Source organism: Somniosus microcephalus, chromosome 8 (assembly GCF_052327205.1).
Source record: "Somniosus microcephalus isolate GS21.2 chromosome 8, FLI_Smic_1.0, whole genome shotgun sequence".
Lineage (NCBI taxonomy): Eukaryota > Metazoa > Chordata > Chondrichthyes > Squaliformes > Somniosidae > Somniosus > Somniosus microcephalus.
This window is the reverse complement of record NC_140994.1, coordinates 34,584,942-34,603,001: the sequence shown is the minus strand read 5'-3', so window position 1 is coordinate 34,603,001 and position 18,060 is coordinate 34,584,942. Positions and strand designations below refer to the sequence as shown.

The following is an 18,060-nucleotide window of genomic DNA, read 5'->3' as shown; positions in this document are numbered from 1 at the left end:
GTGCACAGGGCAGAAGACGCCAGCGCAGGGAAGCACATCGCCGCAGGAGATACCCCAAAACAGGGTTTACAGGCCGAGGATGAGCTTCCTCAACATGAGTGAGCAGCAGTGCCAAAGGAGGCCGAGACTTTCACGAGAGGTAGTCGGTGACATCTGCGCAATGCTGCACAAACACCTGGAGCCCAGAGGAGCAGGTGGACACCCCTTACCAGTGGCTGTCAAAGTCACCACCGCACTCAACTTTTTTGCTTCAGGCTCCTTCCAGGGATCATTAGCAGACATCAGCGGCATCCCCCAGTCGGCCGGACACACTTGCATCACGCAGGTTACTGATGCCCTCTTTGCAAAGGCGCACAATTACATAAACTTCTCCATGGATCAAGAAAGTATAACCGCACGTGCGGTTGGCTTTGCAAATATGGCAGGCTTGCCAAGGGTGCAGGGCACCGTAGACTGCACACATGTGGCCCTTAAGACACCCCATCACAACCCAGCTATTTTTGTCAACCGCAAGGGTTTCCACTCCCTCAACGTGCAGCTGGTGTGTAACCACAAGGAGGACATTTTGCATGTTTGCGCCAAGTACCCTGGCAGTTGCCATGACTCGTTTATCCTGCGGCAGTCTAATGTGCCTCCGCTCTTCAGTCCGCCAAACCATCTTTGTGGACGGCTATTTGGAGACAAGGGCTATCCCCTGAAGACGTGGCTAATGACACTGTTCAGGGGGCCATCCAATGAAACTGAGGAGTGCTATGACCAGATCCATCACCAAGCAAACCATCGGCTTGCTGAAGATGCAATTCAGATGCCTTGACAGATCAGGTGGAGCCCTGCAGTACATAGCAGCCAGGGTCTCCAGAATTGTCGTGGTCTGCTGTGCACTACACGACATCGCACAGCATCTTGGCTTGCAGCTGCCTGAGGAACAAGTGGCTCAGCACATAGCCTCCTCAGATGAGGAGGAGGAGGAGAACGAGAATGAAGACTTGCGGATGCGCATCAACCAGCTGCAGCAGCATGCAAGCACATTGCTGCCTGGGATGCAAGGGATGCACTCATCTTGGCCAGATTTGCTTAAGTTGCCCATTCAAACACACGTGCCTGGCACCTTCTTACCACACCATAGACAATGGACAAGAACTTGTGGCTTCTTATCACTCTGACCACCATCATGACAAATTCACCCTGAGCCCTCAATGTGGAACTTCCATTTCCGAAATGACAGAGTCCAGAACTTCAGCAGTTTGCCATCACTTCATTTTAATACATTGACTAAAGGATGGCATTTAACAATTAAACACATCAGAACACCCAAATGACTACCCTTGTGACTACTTGTGCTTTATCTTCCTCTTATGCGTGCTCCTACGTGGTGCTTCCCCTGTGACTTCAGCAGATGTGGAGGCCCCTTGCTCACTCTCATGCTGCTCCTGCTTCGACACCTTTGGCAGGCGTCCTCTGGGGTTGCGAACCTGTGAGGGCTCGCTAACAGTCTGCTGCTCCTGCAGCTGTGCAGGGGCTGAGACGCCCATCTCAGTTGGGTGAGGACTCTGGTGGGACTCTGACTGAGGGCTCCCCAGTGGCACGGGAGTGTGAGCGCTTGGAGATGAGCCCCCACTTCCTTGTTCTCTGCCACCAACATCCCTCTCATGGGTCAGCCCCACTTCAGAGCTAGCAAGTGGCTTGACAGCACCTTGCTGCTCTTCAGGGGAGCCAATGAGGACCCGTTTCTGCACTGGCAGTCCTACTCCAGAGGACTTCCATGAAGCTCTGGTTTCTCTGCTCAATAGCTGTCCATCGCTCCTCCAAAGATGTCAGTCTATTCTGAACATTCACCATGTTTTCCACACTCTGGCGACTTAGCTCCTCCATGGCCGTAGCCATCCTTTTCACAGAGGTAGCCATCCTTTCCGCTGTGATGTGTTGATTTGCCAATGCCTCCACAAAGGCTCTGCTCATGTTAGCGTTGGACTCCTCCGTCCGCTCCACACTCCCAGTTACCCTGGAGACAAAACCTGCCAGAGACTCCTGCACCTGTTCCTGGAGTTCCAGCACCGCTCTCCTTCTGGATGGACCTGGAGGCACAGGGTCCAAATGCAGCTGAGCAGAGCTGGGAGCACCCTGTGGCCTCCAATGAGGACTCTCCACTGCTGTCCCTGTCTCCACCATCTGCTGATGCTCACTTGTGAGCTGTGATACACTAGGTGACAACATTACTCTATGTCCTGAAGGTCCCACCGAGGTGTGCGTATCTGTGCTGGTGCTGGGTGAGTTTAATTCTGCTGATGCTGCGCCCTCAGAGGTTTCAGGTTCCTCTGAGGAGTCTTCCGGCTCAGCCTCTTCCTCCTGGACTGTGGGGAGGGGGGCTGTCGATGGTCCTGTGGGGGAGTAAAGGCATGAGTTAGACATGTGATATAAACGTAGCATGCACATTGAATAGTGCAGATGATCATAAGTCAATCTGTTTGAGCATCAGAAGCCATATTCGTCACTCATGCAATGACAATGAGAGAGATGCAAAACTATTCTGTCACCAGCTTGCTCTGATGTGCCCGTCCGTCTGTCCCCCACTTCCACATCCTCCTCGGCGCCAACGATCTTTAGGGCCGCTTCCTCTGCGCTGGTAAGATGGGCTATTGAGGCTGGCCCTCCTCCGGTCTTCACTCTTTCCCTCTTATTGTGGGCTCTCTTTTCCTGCAATGAGGGACACAAGTGGAGTTTGAATGAGAATGATGGAGCGAGCGTAGATAATCCATAGCATAGATGCTTAGAAGGACACAAAGATGGAGTGAGGTCCCAATACTAAGGGCTCTCCCTGTGTGTTGTTAGTTGTTGTCATTGCATCACAGTGATAGGGAGCAGCATAGTCGAATAGTTAAGTGATTGTGCACAGAGAGAGAGGGAATGGTTAAGGGTGCAAGGGATGTAAGGGTAAAGTGGGATGTGTAGGAGTCGGTTGACAATGCAGAGTGATGGTGCTGAGAGGAGATGGGGAGCAGAATGAGGGTAAAGGTGATGCTATACTCACTTTGCCTGTTCGGACAAGGTCATTGAACCTCTTTCGGCACTGCAGCCAGGTTCTGCTGCACATCGATCTGGAACTGACCTCCTGGGCAACTTGCAGCCACACAGCTTTGGTCTGCTGAGGAGGTTTTTTCCTCCCAGAGGATGGAAAGAGCACCTCCTTTTGTGCTCTGGCTCCCTCCACCAGAGCATGGAGTGAGTCATCATTAAAGTGTGGTGAGGCCTTGGGCCTTGAAGTCGACATTGCACTAGCTCCAAAAACTATTTTTAACAGAAGCAAACACAAGCGTTTAGGCACAAAATGAACCAAGGCTGCTTGGAGCCCTTAAATGCAGCTGGAGTAATGACGTCATCAGAGGCAAGTTTCAGGTCCAAAAAAGCTAATTGGGCCAGGGGTTCGCAAACGCTGGGAATCAATTGCCTAATTAGGGCAAAATTGCAATTTTTCCCGCCCGACAGCGGAGGCGTGATCGGGACTCGCTGACCACCTGGCCCGCACCCAACCCGCCACCAATGGCAAAAACCAAGCCCTAGGTGTCTGTCTTCACGGAAGAAGATGCAAAAAACTTCCTGGAAATAGTGAAGTTCCAAGGGTCCAGCAAGAATGAGGAACTGAAAGAAATTAGTATTAGTACAAAAGTAGTACTGGAGAAATTAATGGGACTGAAAGCCAATAAATCCCCTGGACCTGATGGCCTACATCCTAGGGTTTTAAAAGAGGTGACTATAGAGATAGTGGATGCATTGGTTGTCATTTTCCAAAATTCCATAGATTCTAGAATGGCTCCCATGGATTGGAAGGTAGCAAATGTAACCCCACTATTTAAGAAAGGAGGGAGAGAGAAAACGGGGAACTACAGACCAGTTAGCCTGACATCAGTAGTAGGGAAAATGCGAGAATCTATTATTAAGGAAGGGCACTTAGAAAATAATAATAGGATTGGGCAGAGTCAACACGGATTTATGAAAGGGAAATCATGTTTGACAAATCTGTTAGAATTTTTGAGGTTGTAACAAGCAGAATAGATAAGGGGGAACCAGTGGATTTGGTGTATTTGGATTTTCAGAAGGCATTCGATAAGGTGCCACACAAGAGGTTATTAAACAAAATTAGGGCTCGTGGGATTGGCGGTAGTATACTAGCATGGATTGAGGATTGGTTAACGGACAGAAAACAGAAAGTGGGAATAAACGGGTCATTTTCGGGTTGGCAGGCTGTAACTAGTGGGGTACCGCAAGGATCAGTGCTTGGACCTCAGCTATTCACAAAATACATCAATGATTTGGATGAGGGGACCAAATGTAATATATCCAAGTTTGCTGATGATATAAAGCTGGGTGGGAATGTAAGTTGTGAGGAGGATGCAAGGAGGCTTCAAAGGGATATAGACAGGCTAAGTGAGTGGGCAAGAACATGGCAAATGGAATATAATGTGGAGAAATGTGAAGTTATCCACTTTGGTAGGAAAAATAGAATAGCAGAGTATTTTTTAAATGGTGAGAGATTGGGAAATATTGGTGTTCAGAGGGACCTGGGTGTCCTTGTACACGAATCACTGAAAGTTAACATGCAGGTACAGCAAGCAATTAGGAAAGCAAATGGTATGTTGGCCTTTATTACAAGAAGATTTGAGTATAAGAGTAAAGACGTCTTACTGCAATTATATAGGGCCCTGGTGAGACCACACCTGGAGTATTGTGTACAGTTTTGGTCTCCTTACCTAAGGAAGGATATACTTGCCATAGAGGGAGTGCAACGAAGGTTCACCAGACTGGTTCCTGGGATGGGGGGATTGTCCTATGAGGAGAGATTGAGTAGACTAGGCCTATATTCTCTTAGTTTAGAAGAATGAGAGGTGATCTCATTGGAACATACAAAATTCTTACAGGGCTTGACAGGATAGATGCAGGGAGGATGTTTCCCCTGGCTGGGGAGTCTAGAACCAGGGGTCACAGTCTCAGAGTAAGGGGTCGGCCATTTAGGACTGAGATGAGGAGAAATTTCTTCACTCGGAGGGTGGTGAATCTTTGGAATTCTCTACCCCAGAGGGCTGTGGAGGCTCAGTCATTGAGTATATTCAAGAAAGAGATCGATAGATTTTTGAATATTAAGGGAATCAAGGGATATGGGGATAGTGCACAAAAGTGGAAATGAGTTTGAAGATCAGCCATGATCTTATTGAATGGCGGAGCAGGTTCGAAGGGCCAAATGGCTGACTCCAGCTCCTATTTCTTATGTTCTTATGAGCACAGGGGTAATGGGTGAACGGGACTTGGTGCGAGTTAGGACACAGGCAGCCGAGTTTTGGGTGACCTCAAGTTTACGTAGGGTAGAGTGTCGGAGGCCAGCCAGGAGCGCGTTGGAATAGTCAAGTCTAGAGGTCATCAAAAGATCATCATGCATGTGTGTGCCAGATTCCCAGGGAGCTGTCATGACTCTTTCATCCTGAGCCGGTCCATGCTCTTCGCATCTCCAAACAGACTTACTGGCTGGCTGCTTGGAGACAAGGTCTATCCACTGAAGACGTGACTGGTGACACCCTTGAGGAGGGCAAACAATGAGGCCGAGGAGCACTATAATGGAAGCCACAGGTCCACCAGATGTGTCTTAGAGCAAGCAATCGACATGCTGAAGATGCGCTTCAGATGTCTTGCGAGATCTGGAGAAGCCCTTCACTACGCACCAGCCAGGGTCTCCAGAATCATTGTCACATGCTGTGCGCTGCACAACATAGCACAGCAACAAGGATTGGAGCTGTAGGAGGAGCAAGGCGCAGAGTGCATAACCTCTTTGGAGGAGGAGGAACAGGTGGAACGGGAGGAGGAACCTGAGGTGGAGGTAGCACCAGCTGCGGTGCACATTGCTGCCCGGGAGGCCCAGGATGGCCTCATCATGGCCAGATTTACTTAAGTTGTACCAATGCATCCATCTGGCTCCCAGATGCTGTACCAACTTCCCACCCCCCACCCTGTACCAACTCCACAAAACAATCCTAAAATGACCAAACCATTCCTGTCAATCAAACACCCATTTCTCGAAGTTAATTAATGTCTCACCGTTCAATCCAACTGACAAGACCACTTCCCAGGTTGTAGGCAAAAATGGACAAGACCAGAAAGTAGTGCAAAGATATAAATTTATGTGCATCATAAATAGAACTGAAACTTAACACTAACGTTTTGGCAAACACTCATGTGCATCTACGATTGTGTCTTTTTTCTTTTCCATATACTTCTTCGAGGTGCAACCCCTGTGGCTTCCACAGAGTTAGAGGTAGGCTGCTCACTTCCCTGCTGTGACTGCTTCGACACTTTTGCTGGATGTCCTCAGGGTTTTGGAGCCTGTGATGGCCCTGCCAAAGACTGCCCCTCCTGCAACTGTGCAGGGGCAGACTCAGCCATCGCGATCCGAGGCAGCATGTGGGGCTCTGACTGAGGGAGAGACAATGGGGGAGAGGTGGGAGTGCTTTGAGCAGCGCCACCACTTCCATGTTCCCTCTCACCATCATCCCTTTCATGGACAGTACCTTGCTGCACATCAGTGGGGCAATGACCACCCAAGTCTATGTTGGTATCTCTTCTCGAGATGAGGTCAATGACAGTCTGCAATCTGTTGTTCACAGCAAGCATGTTCTCTTTCGACTGGAGCATTAACTGCTCCCTGCAGGTGGCCATCCTTTACATGGAACAGCACAACATTGCCATCACCTGCGATATGGTGCTACTCATGTTGGAGATGGACTCCTCCATTCTCTGTACAATTGCGCACATCGTGGCTGGAAAAGCTGCCAGAGCCTTGCACATTGGTTGCTGCTCCTCCAAGATCACCCTCTTTGTCGACGGTCCACAAGGTGCAGCATCGGCATTCAGCTGAGCAGAGCTTGGAGCATCCTGCGCCCTCCGATGAAGAGTCTCTACTGCTGGCCAATGTCTCCACCATCTGCTCTTCCTCACTTGTGATCTGTGAGAGGCCAGGTGACATCACTACTCTATGTCTCGCTGGACCCACTGACGTGCGCGTATCTGCGCTGGTGCTGGGTGCGCAGGGGCCTGGTGATGGTGCACCCTCAGAGAATGGAGCTTCCTCTGAGGAGTTGTCTTCCTCCTGCGGCTGAACAGTAGACAGTGGAGGGGGTGGGGGGGGGGGCACTTGATGGACTTGTGGGAGAGTAAAGACATGAATTAGATCTCTTATAAGAATGTGTAACGTTACCATTATACACATGATGATATTTCACTGGCTGCTGACATGAGTCACCATATGAGGGACTGTTTTTTCTGCCATGTGCGATATTTAATTCTGTCACCGGGTTGCTGGGAGGTCCCCCTCTCTCTGTCTCTAACCACCAGCAGCTCCGCCATTCCACGTATTTCAAGAGCCTCCTCCTCTGCAGGCATCAAATTTGTATATATTGGAGGGCCACCTCCAGTTCTCTTTCTCTCCTGTTCTGTGCTCTCTTCTTCAAGGAGGGAAAGAGAACTTTGAGTGAGAGTGATGGAATGAATGTAAGTGATGTACGGGCTACATCTGTAGAGGGTGACTGTAAAGGAGTGGCGTGACATTGGCAAATGGCCTCCTTCTGTGGTGTTACTTTCTATGATTGCATTCGGATGAGGGTGAGTGTCAGTGGTGGATAGTCAGTTGGGGATGTGAACCAGTGCTTAGACAGTGAGGGATGAGTGCACCTGCAAGGTAGGTTGGTGTGAGGAGTGATGTGCAGGAGTAGGCTTGGGAAGGCAGGGTGATGGGGTTGGGGTGACAGGCACATCAGGATGTAGTTGAATGTGACATTGTACTCACCTTTCCTGACCTCATGAGATCATTGAATCGTTTCCGGCACTGGATCCAGGAGCGGCAGACAACTCCCCATGCTGCTCACTTCTTGGCCGATCTCCAGCCATGCCCTCTTGGTTTCTTTGGCTGCTCTCTTCCTGTCACTGCCCGGGAATAGGACCTCCCTGCGTGCTCTGACTCCCTGGACCAGGACATCCAGGGAGGCATCAGAGAACCTGGGCGCAGCCTTCTGTCGCTGTGACTCCGTCCTTCCTTGCACCCATACAAATTTCTTCAAAATATAGCAATAGCCACCTCTCCCAACCACCTGTAAACCTCCTCCAACAACCTTCAACTGGGATGTGTGCAAGGCTCCTTTAAACAGCTGAGCTGAAAGCAAGTCATTGGTGACGTCATCAGACCCACTTCATTTAATTGGCCGGGAAACCTGCATGACTGTTTCAATTGATGTAATTGAGTTAAACGCACAGTGCAGCACGCGCTGATGGAAACTTCTGGATGGCGAACCGCTACCGGCCTGCACGCACCCGCCCCGACTCGAAGGTAAAAATTCCGGCCAAGGTCTCTCATTAATACTGTTAGAGATCATTCGTCCTTCCGCTTTAGTACTTTGAAAATAGCTTAAATTTGTGATTTTGGGGTCAGGGTGTGTGCAGGGTGCATTTTGTAAGTCATCTATGTAATGATCAATAACATGTCATTCTATAGTGGACACTAGGTGGAGCCGTAGAGCTGTATATAGCTGTATGTATAAGACTACACTACCCAGCTGTATGTATATTAAGACTACATTACCCATGAGGCACTAGGCTACCCACAAGGCAGCAGTCAAGATGGAAGCCTCTACAGATACTGTACCTAGTCCACATGTGCTCAATAAAAGTGTCTAGCAAAAGCTAGCTGTGCTCATAATAAGAATGTCTATTTATTAATGAACATAAGAATCTACATTTTCATTTTTTTTTTCTCCCAGCAAAAACATTTTAATAACCAGAGAATAATGCTTTCTTCAAAAATCTATTGGAAGACAGTTCTTTACTTTTGATGCACATTATACTTTTCATGGAAAAAGGCTGCCATTTATTGACCATTCTTTGTTGCCCTGAGCGGTTTGATGTTACTGATTGGCTTGCTGGGCCATTTCAGAAGGCAGTTAAGAGTCAACCGCTGGGTAAGGATGGCAGGTTTTCTTCCCTAAAAGAACATTCGTGAGCTAGTTGAGTTTTTACGACAATCCAAAGCATGATCACTTTTACTGGTACCAGCTTTATGTTTCCAGATTTTTTTTAAATGAGTTCAAATTCTGAAACTGCCACAGTGGGGTCGGAACTCTTGCTCTCTGAATTATTAGTCCAGGCCTCTAGATTACTAGTCCAGTACCATAGCCACTACATTATCGCACCCACCTGGTGATTTACGTGATTGGGTTGGTAAAATATTATTTTCCATTCAGAATGACAAATAAATTAGAAAAAAAAGTCATAGTAAAGCTTAGCACATCTGATTTCAAGTTGAGTATTAAATGTATTCATGGGAATGAACACATACCTGAATCCTTAACCCTGGCTCACCCGAATTACATGGTTTCAGGTGAACCCAGCCAATTCCAGCTTTTGTACGCAAGCAGCTTCTGGGTCAACAATCACTGCAATTGCACATCCACACAACAACCTTTTAAGGATTTCGAAAAATGGCAGGTTGCCTTCAAGAACACATTTGTGCAGGGCAGATGTGAGATAAATAAACATTGTGTACCTTTTAGAATCAAATGAAGAGGATAATACAAATGCAATTCGCAATACCAGAAAGCTTTTACAGTGTCTTGGAAATGATAGACATTTTGTAGGTTATTTTGGAACTTATTATAATTTAATGTAAATTTCATACTATTAAACAATTTAGAAATTTAGAACAAAATAGTTAAATCCATTCAGAAAGCACTGTTGAGTTGACATTTCTGAGCACCCTTACCCTTATAGACAGTTCTTTGGCAAAACACATGAGTAAATATTTCAAACCTCTGCCTGTGCTTATTCTCTCTTCCTTCTTTTACTCCCATGGAATTTACATCAGAATGTGTTAAACAGTCTGGCTCTCTTAATTCTTAAAGTTCGACTCTTTTGTCCAAAGCTGAACCTATTTTTCAATTTTTCCCCATCTATTTTCACCTTCGTACTACACCAAACATCATTCCCCAGCACTGACAGCAAGCCTATGGCATGTTCCTGGGCTCCTGTCAGAGCTGTGCTATCAGTCTTCACTAGGGGATGCAAAAAAGCAATGCAAAGCCTCATCTTCATAATTGTACTCCCTCTGTCGGCAAGTGCCTCACGACCATTCCCCACTTATTCTTGATTCCCCCAAGGTCAGGAACATGCAATATGTAGACACATGGACGCAAGCTGAACCACTACTCTGCTGCTCCATGTTGGTAGCGTCTCTGGCCATAAGTTTTTGGGGGACTTTAGCGGTATTGTGATTTTTTTTGTAGTATTCTGGTGAATTTGTATTCTCTTTCTCTGCTACTAAACAGCACAGGATTGCTCAGGTAAGTTTTCATCCACTGAACACTTGTTCCAGTTGCCCCCCTCACCTGCCTTCGCTCCTCTCCAGTTGTCGTCTGGGGCAGCATGGTATTGTGATGTCTGTAAGTTGACTGTGGCATAACAGCGTAAGGAAACGTGGAATGAAAAAAGACCATTTGTTTTCAAGCCCATTTATTCACACAGCATATACCAACACTCTATCATGGGCTCTACCCAATCCATTTCATCTCCTGAAAAAAGGTTCTGAATAGGATTCTCTCTCCTGCCTCAACACCAAGGTTAACTCAACCAAAACTCTAGAATAGCTGCCTCACTTTACATCCTACATTGTACATCCTTGACCATGTCCCTCTCAGTCCTTTTTTCTAATGAAGAAGGTTCATTTCTGTGAGTTTCTCTTCAAAATTTAAACCTTAACTCCTGGAATTATTCTTGCAGCTCCTTTTTGAACCTGCTCTAACATATCAGTGAGAAGGTAGGGTATCCAAAACTTCACATGATATTCTAGCTTTGGCCTCACCGATAATCTATACCAAGTTACAACAACTTGTTTGCCCTTGAGATGTAACTCGGTACATGATTAGCCATGTTAGTAACAGTTTCACATTGACTGGATACTTTCAGTGAATAGTCCTTTCAATATCAGTGTGAATAGCAGGGGACTCGGAACAAATCACATGGACTCCAGTAGTCACTGTCCCCTACACCAGACTGTCCCCTACAGTGTTTTCATTTAGTATCTTTTGCTTTCTGTTTCTACCTAAGTTTTCAATCTAAATAGCTAATTTGCCATTAGCTCTAAGAGGTCCAGTCCTCTTCATATGTGGAACCATCAAATGCCTTTTAAAAATCCAATTAAATTATATCCACTGGATTGTCTTTGTCAATCATTTTGGTTACCTCAGAATAAAACTCCAATAAATTCTTGAGTTATGGCCTGTTGCTTTTAAATTCATACTGATTATTCTTTAAAGCCATGGCACTATACAGATAGACATTGATAAGATACCATTGAATGTTCTTGAGCAATTTCCACATTTCTTTTGATCCTTCTTACTGCTACCTCTTATCTGTCTCATTATTCGCTTTTGAGTACAGCTTGGCTTCTTGCTTCTGAGTGAGAAGATTGTGGGTTCAAGGTTCAAGCCCAACAATGGACTTGCGCACAAAGTCTTGGCTGAAACTTCAGTGCAGTAATGAGGGAGTACTGCATGGTTGGAGATGCTACCTTTCAGGTGAGACATTAAATTGAGGTTCTGCCTGCTCAGGTGGATGTGAAAGATCCCATGAAACTCTTTGAAGAAGAGCAGAGAATTTTTGTGATGTTTTAGAGAACATTTATTCCTCAGCTGGTACCACCAACAATTTGTTTAGTGGTCATTCATTTATTTGCTGTTTTTGGAAAATGTATTTGCCTACATAACAACAGGGACTGCGCTAAAATAATCCATTGTTTGTAAAAACATTATGGAAAATCCAGAGGACATGAAAGACACTTTGTAAATGTAGGTTCTTTCTTCTTGTAACATTCCCTCACTGTCGGAGGGGTCATCTTTAAGATCAGACGTTAAACTTAGGCCCTCTCAGGTGGTCGTAAAAGATCCCATGGCACTATTCGAAGAAGAGCAGGGGAGTTTTCCTAAAGTCATGACTAATACTTATCTCTCAACCGATTAGCTGGTCATGCATATCATTGCTGTTTGTGGGACCTTGCTGTGTGCAAATTGGCCGCCGTGTTTCCCTGCATTACAACAGTGCTTTGGGGCATCCTGAGGTTGTGAAAGGTGCTATATAAATGCAACTCCTTTCCTTTCATTTAACATTCATTTAAATTATTTTCAATTGGGTTTTGTGTGACTACTAATCATTACTACTGTTTGTTTCTTTGTGTCTTTTAAAATATTTCTATATTGTCTCATGTTATTTAGATTTTTTGCATTTTTGTCACATTTGAAGATTTTTGCCTATTTGGTCTAAGAGGGATTTTGAATTAATTTATATGATCTAGGTATTAAGTTAAATGTGGCCTACAAGGGCGTAATGCCTAGCAATACACATGCTAGCTAACAATACACAAGCTATCTGGAAATGTTGATTCAGCCCATTAGCTGGGACCAAATGAAGTGTCTAACAGATTAGTACTTCTCACATAGAAAGAAAAATGCATCTCACAGTCAACAAAGTATTTTTGAAATGTAATCACTGTTGTAAATGTAGCCAAATGTGGCAGCTAATTTGTGTACAGCAAGTACCCTTGAACTTGAGGTCATCCAAAACTCTGCTGCCCATATCCTAACTCGCACCAAGTCCCGTTCACCCATCACCCCTGTGCTCGCTGATCTACATTGGTTCCCGGTCTGGCAATGCTTTGATTTAAAAATTCTCATCCTTGTTTTCACATCCCCCCATGGCCTTGCCTCTCCCTATCTCTGTAACCTCCTCCAGCCCTACAACCCGCCGAGATCTCTGTGCTCCTCCAATTCTGGCCTCTTGAGCATCCCCGATTTTCTTCGCTCCACCATTGGTGGCCGTGCCTTGAGCTGCCTAGGTCCTAAGCTCTGGAATTGTTCCCTAAACCTCTCCACCTCTCTACCTCTCACTCTTGCTTTAAGAGGCTTCTTAAAACCTACCTCTTTGACCAAGCTTCCTGTTCTAATATCTCTTTATGTGGCTCGGTGTCAAATATTGTTTGATAATCACTCCTGTGAAGTGCCTTGGGATGTTTTATTACGTTAAACACACTATAAAAAGTTGTTGTTGTTGTTGTCATCTCACAAACAGCAATGAGATAAATGACCAGATAATCTGTTTTGGTAGCATTTGGCTGAGGGATAATATTGGCTAAATACCATCCTTCTGTTAATTTGGTCATTGTTGCTCCCCTTTTACACCGGAAAAACGGGTCCATCTCATACCAATTTCTACCCCATAGACTGAGTCTCCTCCCTCCAGACTAATAGAGTGAGTCACCGCTCGCAACTGCTGTGAAGCCGAAGGTGAAATGAATTTGGGTAATCGCAAACCATTTGCAACTGAACGTGGACCAGAAATACAAAATGGTTTAAAATTAATTGGCTTCGGGATGCCATAAGGATGGGTAATGTGGAAAATGTCATACTTGTGCAGTTGGGACTGCTCTAAGGTTGTGGTTAAGAAATGTTATTGCAGGAGCTTGAGGAAGCTTTGATCTACATTTGACTTGTACTATACCTAACCTGGGAGTGCTTCATGTTGGCACTGTGTATGCAAAACAGAAATAGTATCCCTAACTTTAATGAACCAAAAATTCAGTACAAATAATGTATAGATTAAAAAAATTAAAGACCCTTAAAAAAGCGAGCAGTGAGAGGGACAGACTTTGTTTGAGAAAGGTAAAGGAGCAAGAAAGGTAGACATAAGTAGGATAAGGGAGAAAGATGGAGACAAGGGGAGAGAGCTAGAGAGGAGATTAGCGAGAGAAAGCGATGCAGGATGGGAAACAGGGAGAGATGCAAGAACCAGGAGGTAAATCTGACAGCTGGAGGAAGGTAATTCTCTGCACCCATGCAGGCAATGTGGATCCTCGCCTGCCACCAGTGCACATCAGAAAATCGTGGGCACGTTGCCTCCAAATTTCCAATGCGCAATGGCAGTGGGTAAGGTTCCTGTTGCTGATTCATATTTGTAACATTTAGGCTAGAGTATGACATTGGGTTACATTTTTTTTTGTTATCATTTAGTGATAAGTATTAAATACTTCCAGAAGTGGAGCATATTCTGGGACGATTAAGTGGAATCCCTGCAAAGCCAAAGCAATTCCAGCTGTGGGCAACCCACTGCTGGAATCAACACATGTGGCAAAAAATAGATTCTAAACAATTAAGTCTTGTTTCCCTCCTACAAATACAGTTGATGTTACACCTTAAAAAAAAAAATAATACAATGTAATTCTTGGAAACTATAACAAGTGATATAAATGACTGAACTACCTTACCTTCTGAGCCCATCTGGCTATCATGGAAGGCCCCACTGTCCCCGTGATATAGCAATTCTCTTATAACAATGGCAAAACTATACACGTCTGCTTTCTGTGTTCCGTTGAATGGATATTCATTGAGTCGCAGCAGTTCTGGAGCAGTCCAGTACAGCTCTGCCAGAAGACAAATTGGATACATGTGGAAAATAGATAGCAAATTCCTCAAGGCAAGCTTTCTTTTAACTACTGTTTAACAGTGATTGAATGTACCTTCATAGTCCATGTCTCCTGAAGTGATTACTTTCCTTTTGGTTCCATATCGAAGCTCCCATAGGCCAAATCCTGATATCTTTACTTGCATCCGACTGTCTATCAGACAGGTTTTAGGTTTTAAATTACCATGAGACTTCAGTGGACTATCGTGTAAAAATATCATTCCCTATATTAAAATACAAAACATCATTAGCTTCAATGTTACCTTTTCGCCTGCCTTTGCTCTGAGATATTTACTACAACAGTTACATTTAATTATGACAAGCAACATTGAATCTGAGAATATCTAAGGCAAGATCCAAAGTTGTAACAACAAAATACCAGTTAGAAATCATAGAAACTTACAGTACAGAAGGAGGCTATTCGGCCCGTCGTGCCTGTGCTGTCTCTTTGAAAGAACAGTCGTGCTTAGTCCCACACCCCCGCTTTTCGTCCGTAACCCTGTACGTTCCTCATCCTCAAGGATCTGCCCAACTCCATTTTAAAATTATTTATGGAATCGGCTTCCGCCACCTTTTCAGCTAGAGCATTCCAGATCCCGACAACTCTCTGAATGAAAACATTTCTCCTCATCTTCCCGCTAGATCTTTTGCCAATGATTTTGAATCTATGACCTCTGGTTATTGATCCACTCGTTAGAGGGAATAATTTTTCTCTCTCGACTCTAGCAAAACCTCTCATCATCTTGAAAACCTCTATTAGGTCACCTCTTAACCTTCTCTGTCCCAAGGAGAACATTCCGAACTTTTCCAACCTCTCCTCATAACTGAGGTCCCTCATCCCTGGTAACAACCCAGTAAACCTCCTCTGCACCCTTTCTAATGTCTTTATATCTTTCCTGAAGTGTGGTGCCCAGAATTGTCCACAATACTCCAGCTGAGGCCTAACTAGTGATTTATAAAGTTCTAGCATGATCTCTTTGCTTTTATATTCTATTCCTCTATTTAGCAACCCCAGTAACCCATATGCTTTTTTAACCACCTTATCGACTTGCTGTGCTGTCTTTAAGGATTTGTGTATTTGGTCACCAGGGTCTCTCTGCTTATCTGCACTTTTCAAAATCGTGCTATTTATAGTATACTATCTTCCCATATTAGTCCTCCCATAGTGCGTCACTTCACACTTCTCCACATTGATCTCCATTTGCCATGCTTCTGCCCATTTCACCATCTTGTCTATCTCATCCTGAAGCCTATAACTATCCTTGTCAGTATCTACTACTTTACCAAGTTTAGTATCATCTGCAAACTTTATAATGCTGCTCCCAACACCTGAGTCTATGTCGTTTATAAAAATTGAAACATAGTAATGGACCCCAAACTGACCCTTGGGGAACACCACTGCAAACCACCTCCCAGTCTGAAAAACAACCCTCCACCCCCACCCTTTGCTTCCTGTCACTAAGCCACGTTTGTATCCATACCACCACTTTCCCCTTAATTCCACGGGCTTCCATCTTCTTAATAAGCCTCCTGTGTGGCACTTTGTTGAATGCCTTCCGAAAGTCCATGGCCTAGAAATTCAGTTGTTTGCGCCAGCCACTAGCGCCTTAGGAGGAGGAGAAGTGGGGCGCTAAGCGGCTAGCGCCCGGGTGCGGCGCGATCTGCGCCTCTCGCAAAATTCAGTTCAGATTTAGTGGAGGCACAAAACCTTTGCGCGCGCTCAGCTGCGCGCGCAGATCCTGACGTCATTTCATGATGCAACGCCCTTTGTGCGCCCCAAACCGGAAATTCAGTGGCGCCAGCCTATTGTGCGCCTGGCGCCCCCCGCGACTGGTAGAGGGGAACGGTTCCCAGTCGCTGTGGGACGCGGGGAGCACTAATTAAAGGGGACTTCTCCTGCAGTATAAATGGCAGCCATTTTGCTCCACTCCTTTGTGAGAGACGGATATTTGGAGAGAGACAAAGGTAGAGCGCTTTCTGGTTTGACTCAACACTCGCACAGGTACTTGTGGCTTCAGGCCAGAGCTTTGCACTTGTCTTTAACTTCAGTGTCATAGCATTGATTGGAAACATATAATGGGGGCTGCAATGGGTGGAAATGTTGGGCTTCTCCATTGCATTCAAAGGGCTCAGAGATGCCATGAGAGAGTGCCAGTCATGGCCAGATGGAGAAGGGCCAACAGGCATCGGCAAAGGAGGCCTTACCCACCCAGGGTATACCACCAGCAGTTCTCATATCTGAACATTTCTGAGGAGCAGTGTGTTCGGAGGCTGCGATTCAGAAGGGTGGTGGTCACTGAGATCTGCCACCTGCTTTGTGGAGATTTGCAGCCACAGCCGAGGAGCAGGACGTCTCTGTCAGTGGCAGTGAAGGTGACGGTGGCTCTCAACTTCTATGCCACCGGCTCCTTCCAATCCGCTACTGGGGACATTTCCAACATCTCCCAGTTCGCGGTACATTGCTGCATCCGCCAGGTGACCAATGCCCTTTTCAGAAGGAGACGTCAGTTCATCTCCTTCCCCATGACCGTGGACAAGCAGCAAGAGCGTGCAATGGGCTTTGCAGTATTAGCGGGCTTCCCCATGGTGCAGGGCGCCATTGACTGCACGCATGTGGCTTTGCGGGCACCTCTAGAGAATGCTGAGGATTACCGCAACCAGAAGGGCTACCATTTGCTCAACGTGCAGTTGGTGTGTGACCACAGGCAGCTCATCCTAGCTGTCAATGCCCGCTTTCCAGGCAGCAGCCACGATGCCTTCATCCTGCGCCAGACTTCTGTGGCAGACATGTTCGAGGTCCAGCCTCACCCACGAGGATGGCTTCTCGGGGACAAAGGCTATCTTTTGTGCACCTGGCTGATGACCCCGCTCCGTGCGCCCAGCGCCCCTGCTGAAGAGCGATACAATGACAGCCATCAAGCAACCAGGAACATCATTGAGCAAACAATCGGCGTGCTGAAGCAACGGTTCCAATGTCTGGATCATTCCGGGGGAGCCCTACAGTACTCGCCTGAGCGAGTCTCCCATTTTGTTGTCGTGTGCTGCATGCTGCACAACCTGGCTATCCATAAGAACATAAGAAATAGGAGCAGGAGTAGGCCAATTGGCCCCTCGAGCCTGCTCCACCATTCAATAAGATCATGGCTGATCTGATCCTAACCTCAAATCTTCTATCACTGTCCATCCCACCCGAACCCATGTGATCTCCCGGGAGAGGCGAAAAACCAGATATAAAACCCAATAGTCAATTTGGGAGAAAAAATCTGGGAAATTTCTCTCCGACCCATCTAGGCGGTCGAAACTCGTCCAGGAGATCACTCTGACCCTATATTTTCTACAGTACTTACCTTCTGTAAAGGCGATCTCCACCCCAGCCAGGAACAGGAATAAAACCATCTCCTGAAATCTAACACAGAATTAGAACACAAGAAGTAGGAGCAGAACCAGGCTACACGGCCCCTGGGCCCGCTCCACTACCCACAGGGCCATGACCATTCCGAACCAAGACTCATGTCCAATTTCCTG

The 18,060-nt window shown here is 46.2% G+C and overlaps 2 protein-coding genes across 2 annotated transcripts in view; both read right to left on the bottom strand.

Annotated features, from left to right (window-relative positions):
• LOC147113439 (guanylate cyclase 2G-like) overlaps positions 1-14,519 on the bottom strand; it is a 47,747-nt gene extending 33,228 nt beyond the window's left edge. Inside the window, exons 1-2 of the mRNA XM_085996126.1 lie at positions 14,339-14,519; positions 10,413-10,475 (exon numbers count right to left, since the gene is read on the bottom strand). Of these exons, the coding sequence (XP_085852252.1) occupies positions 10,413-10,475; positions 14,339-14,519 (244 nt within the window). The remainder of the gene's footprint in view (positions 1-10,412; positions 10,476-14,338) is intronic.
• Positions 14,520-14,570: 51 nt separating this feature from the next.
• Positions 14,571-18,060, bottom strand: part of LOC147113438 (guanylate cyclase 2G-like) — a 42,281-nt gene continuing 38,791 nt past the window's right edge. The window contains exon 9 of the mRNA XM_085996125.1: positions 14,571-14,759. Coding sequence (XP_085852251.1) covers positions 14,571-14,759 — 189 coding nt within the window. The remainder of the gene's footprint in view (positions 14,760-18,060) is intronic.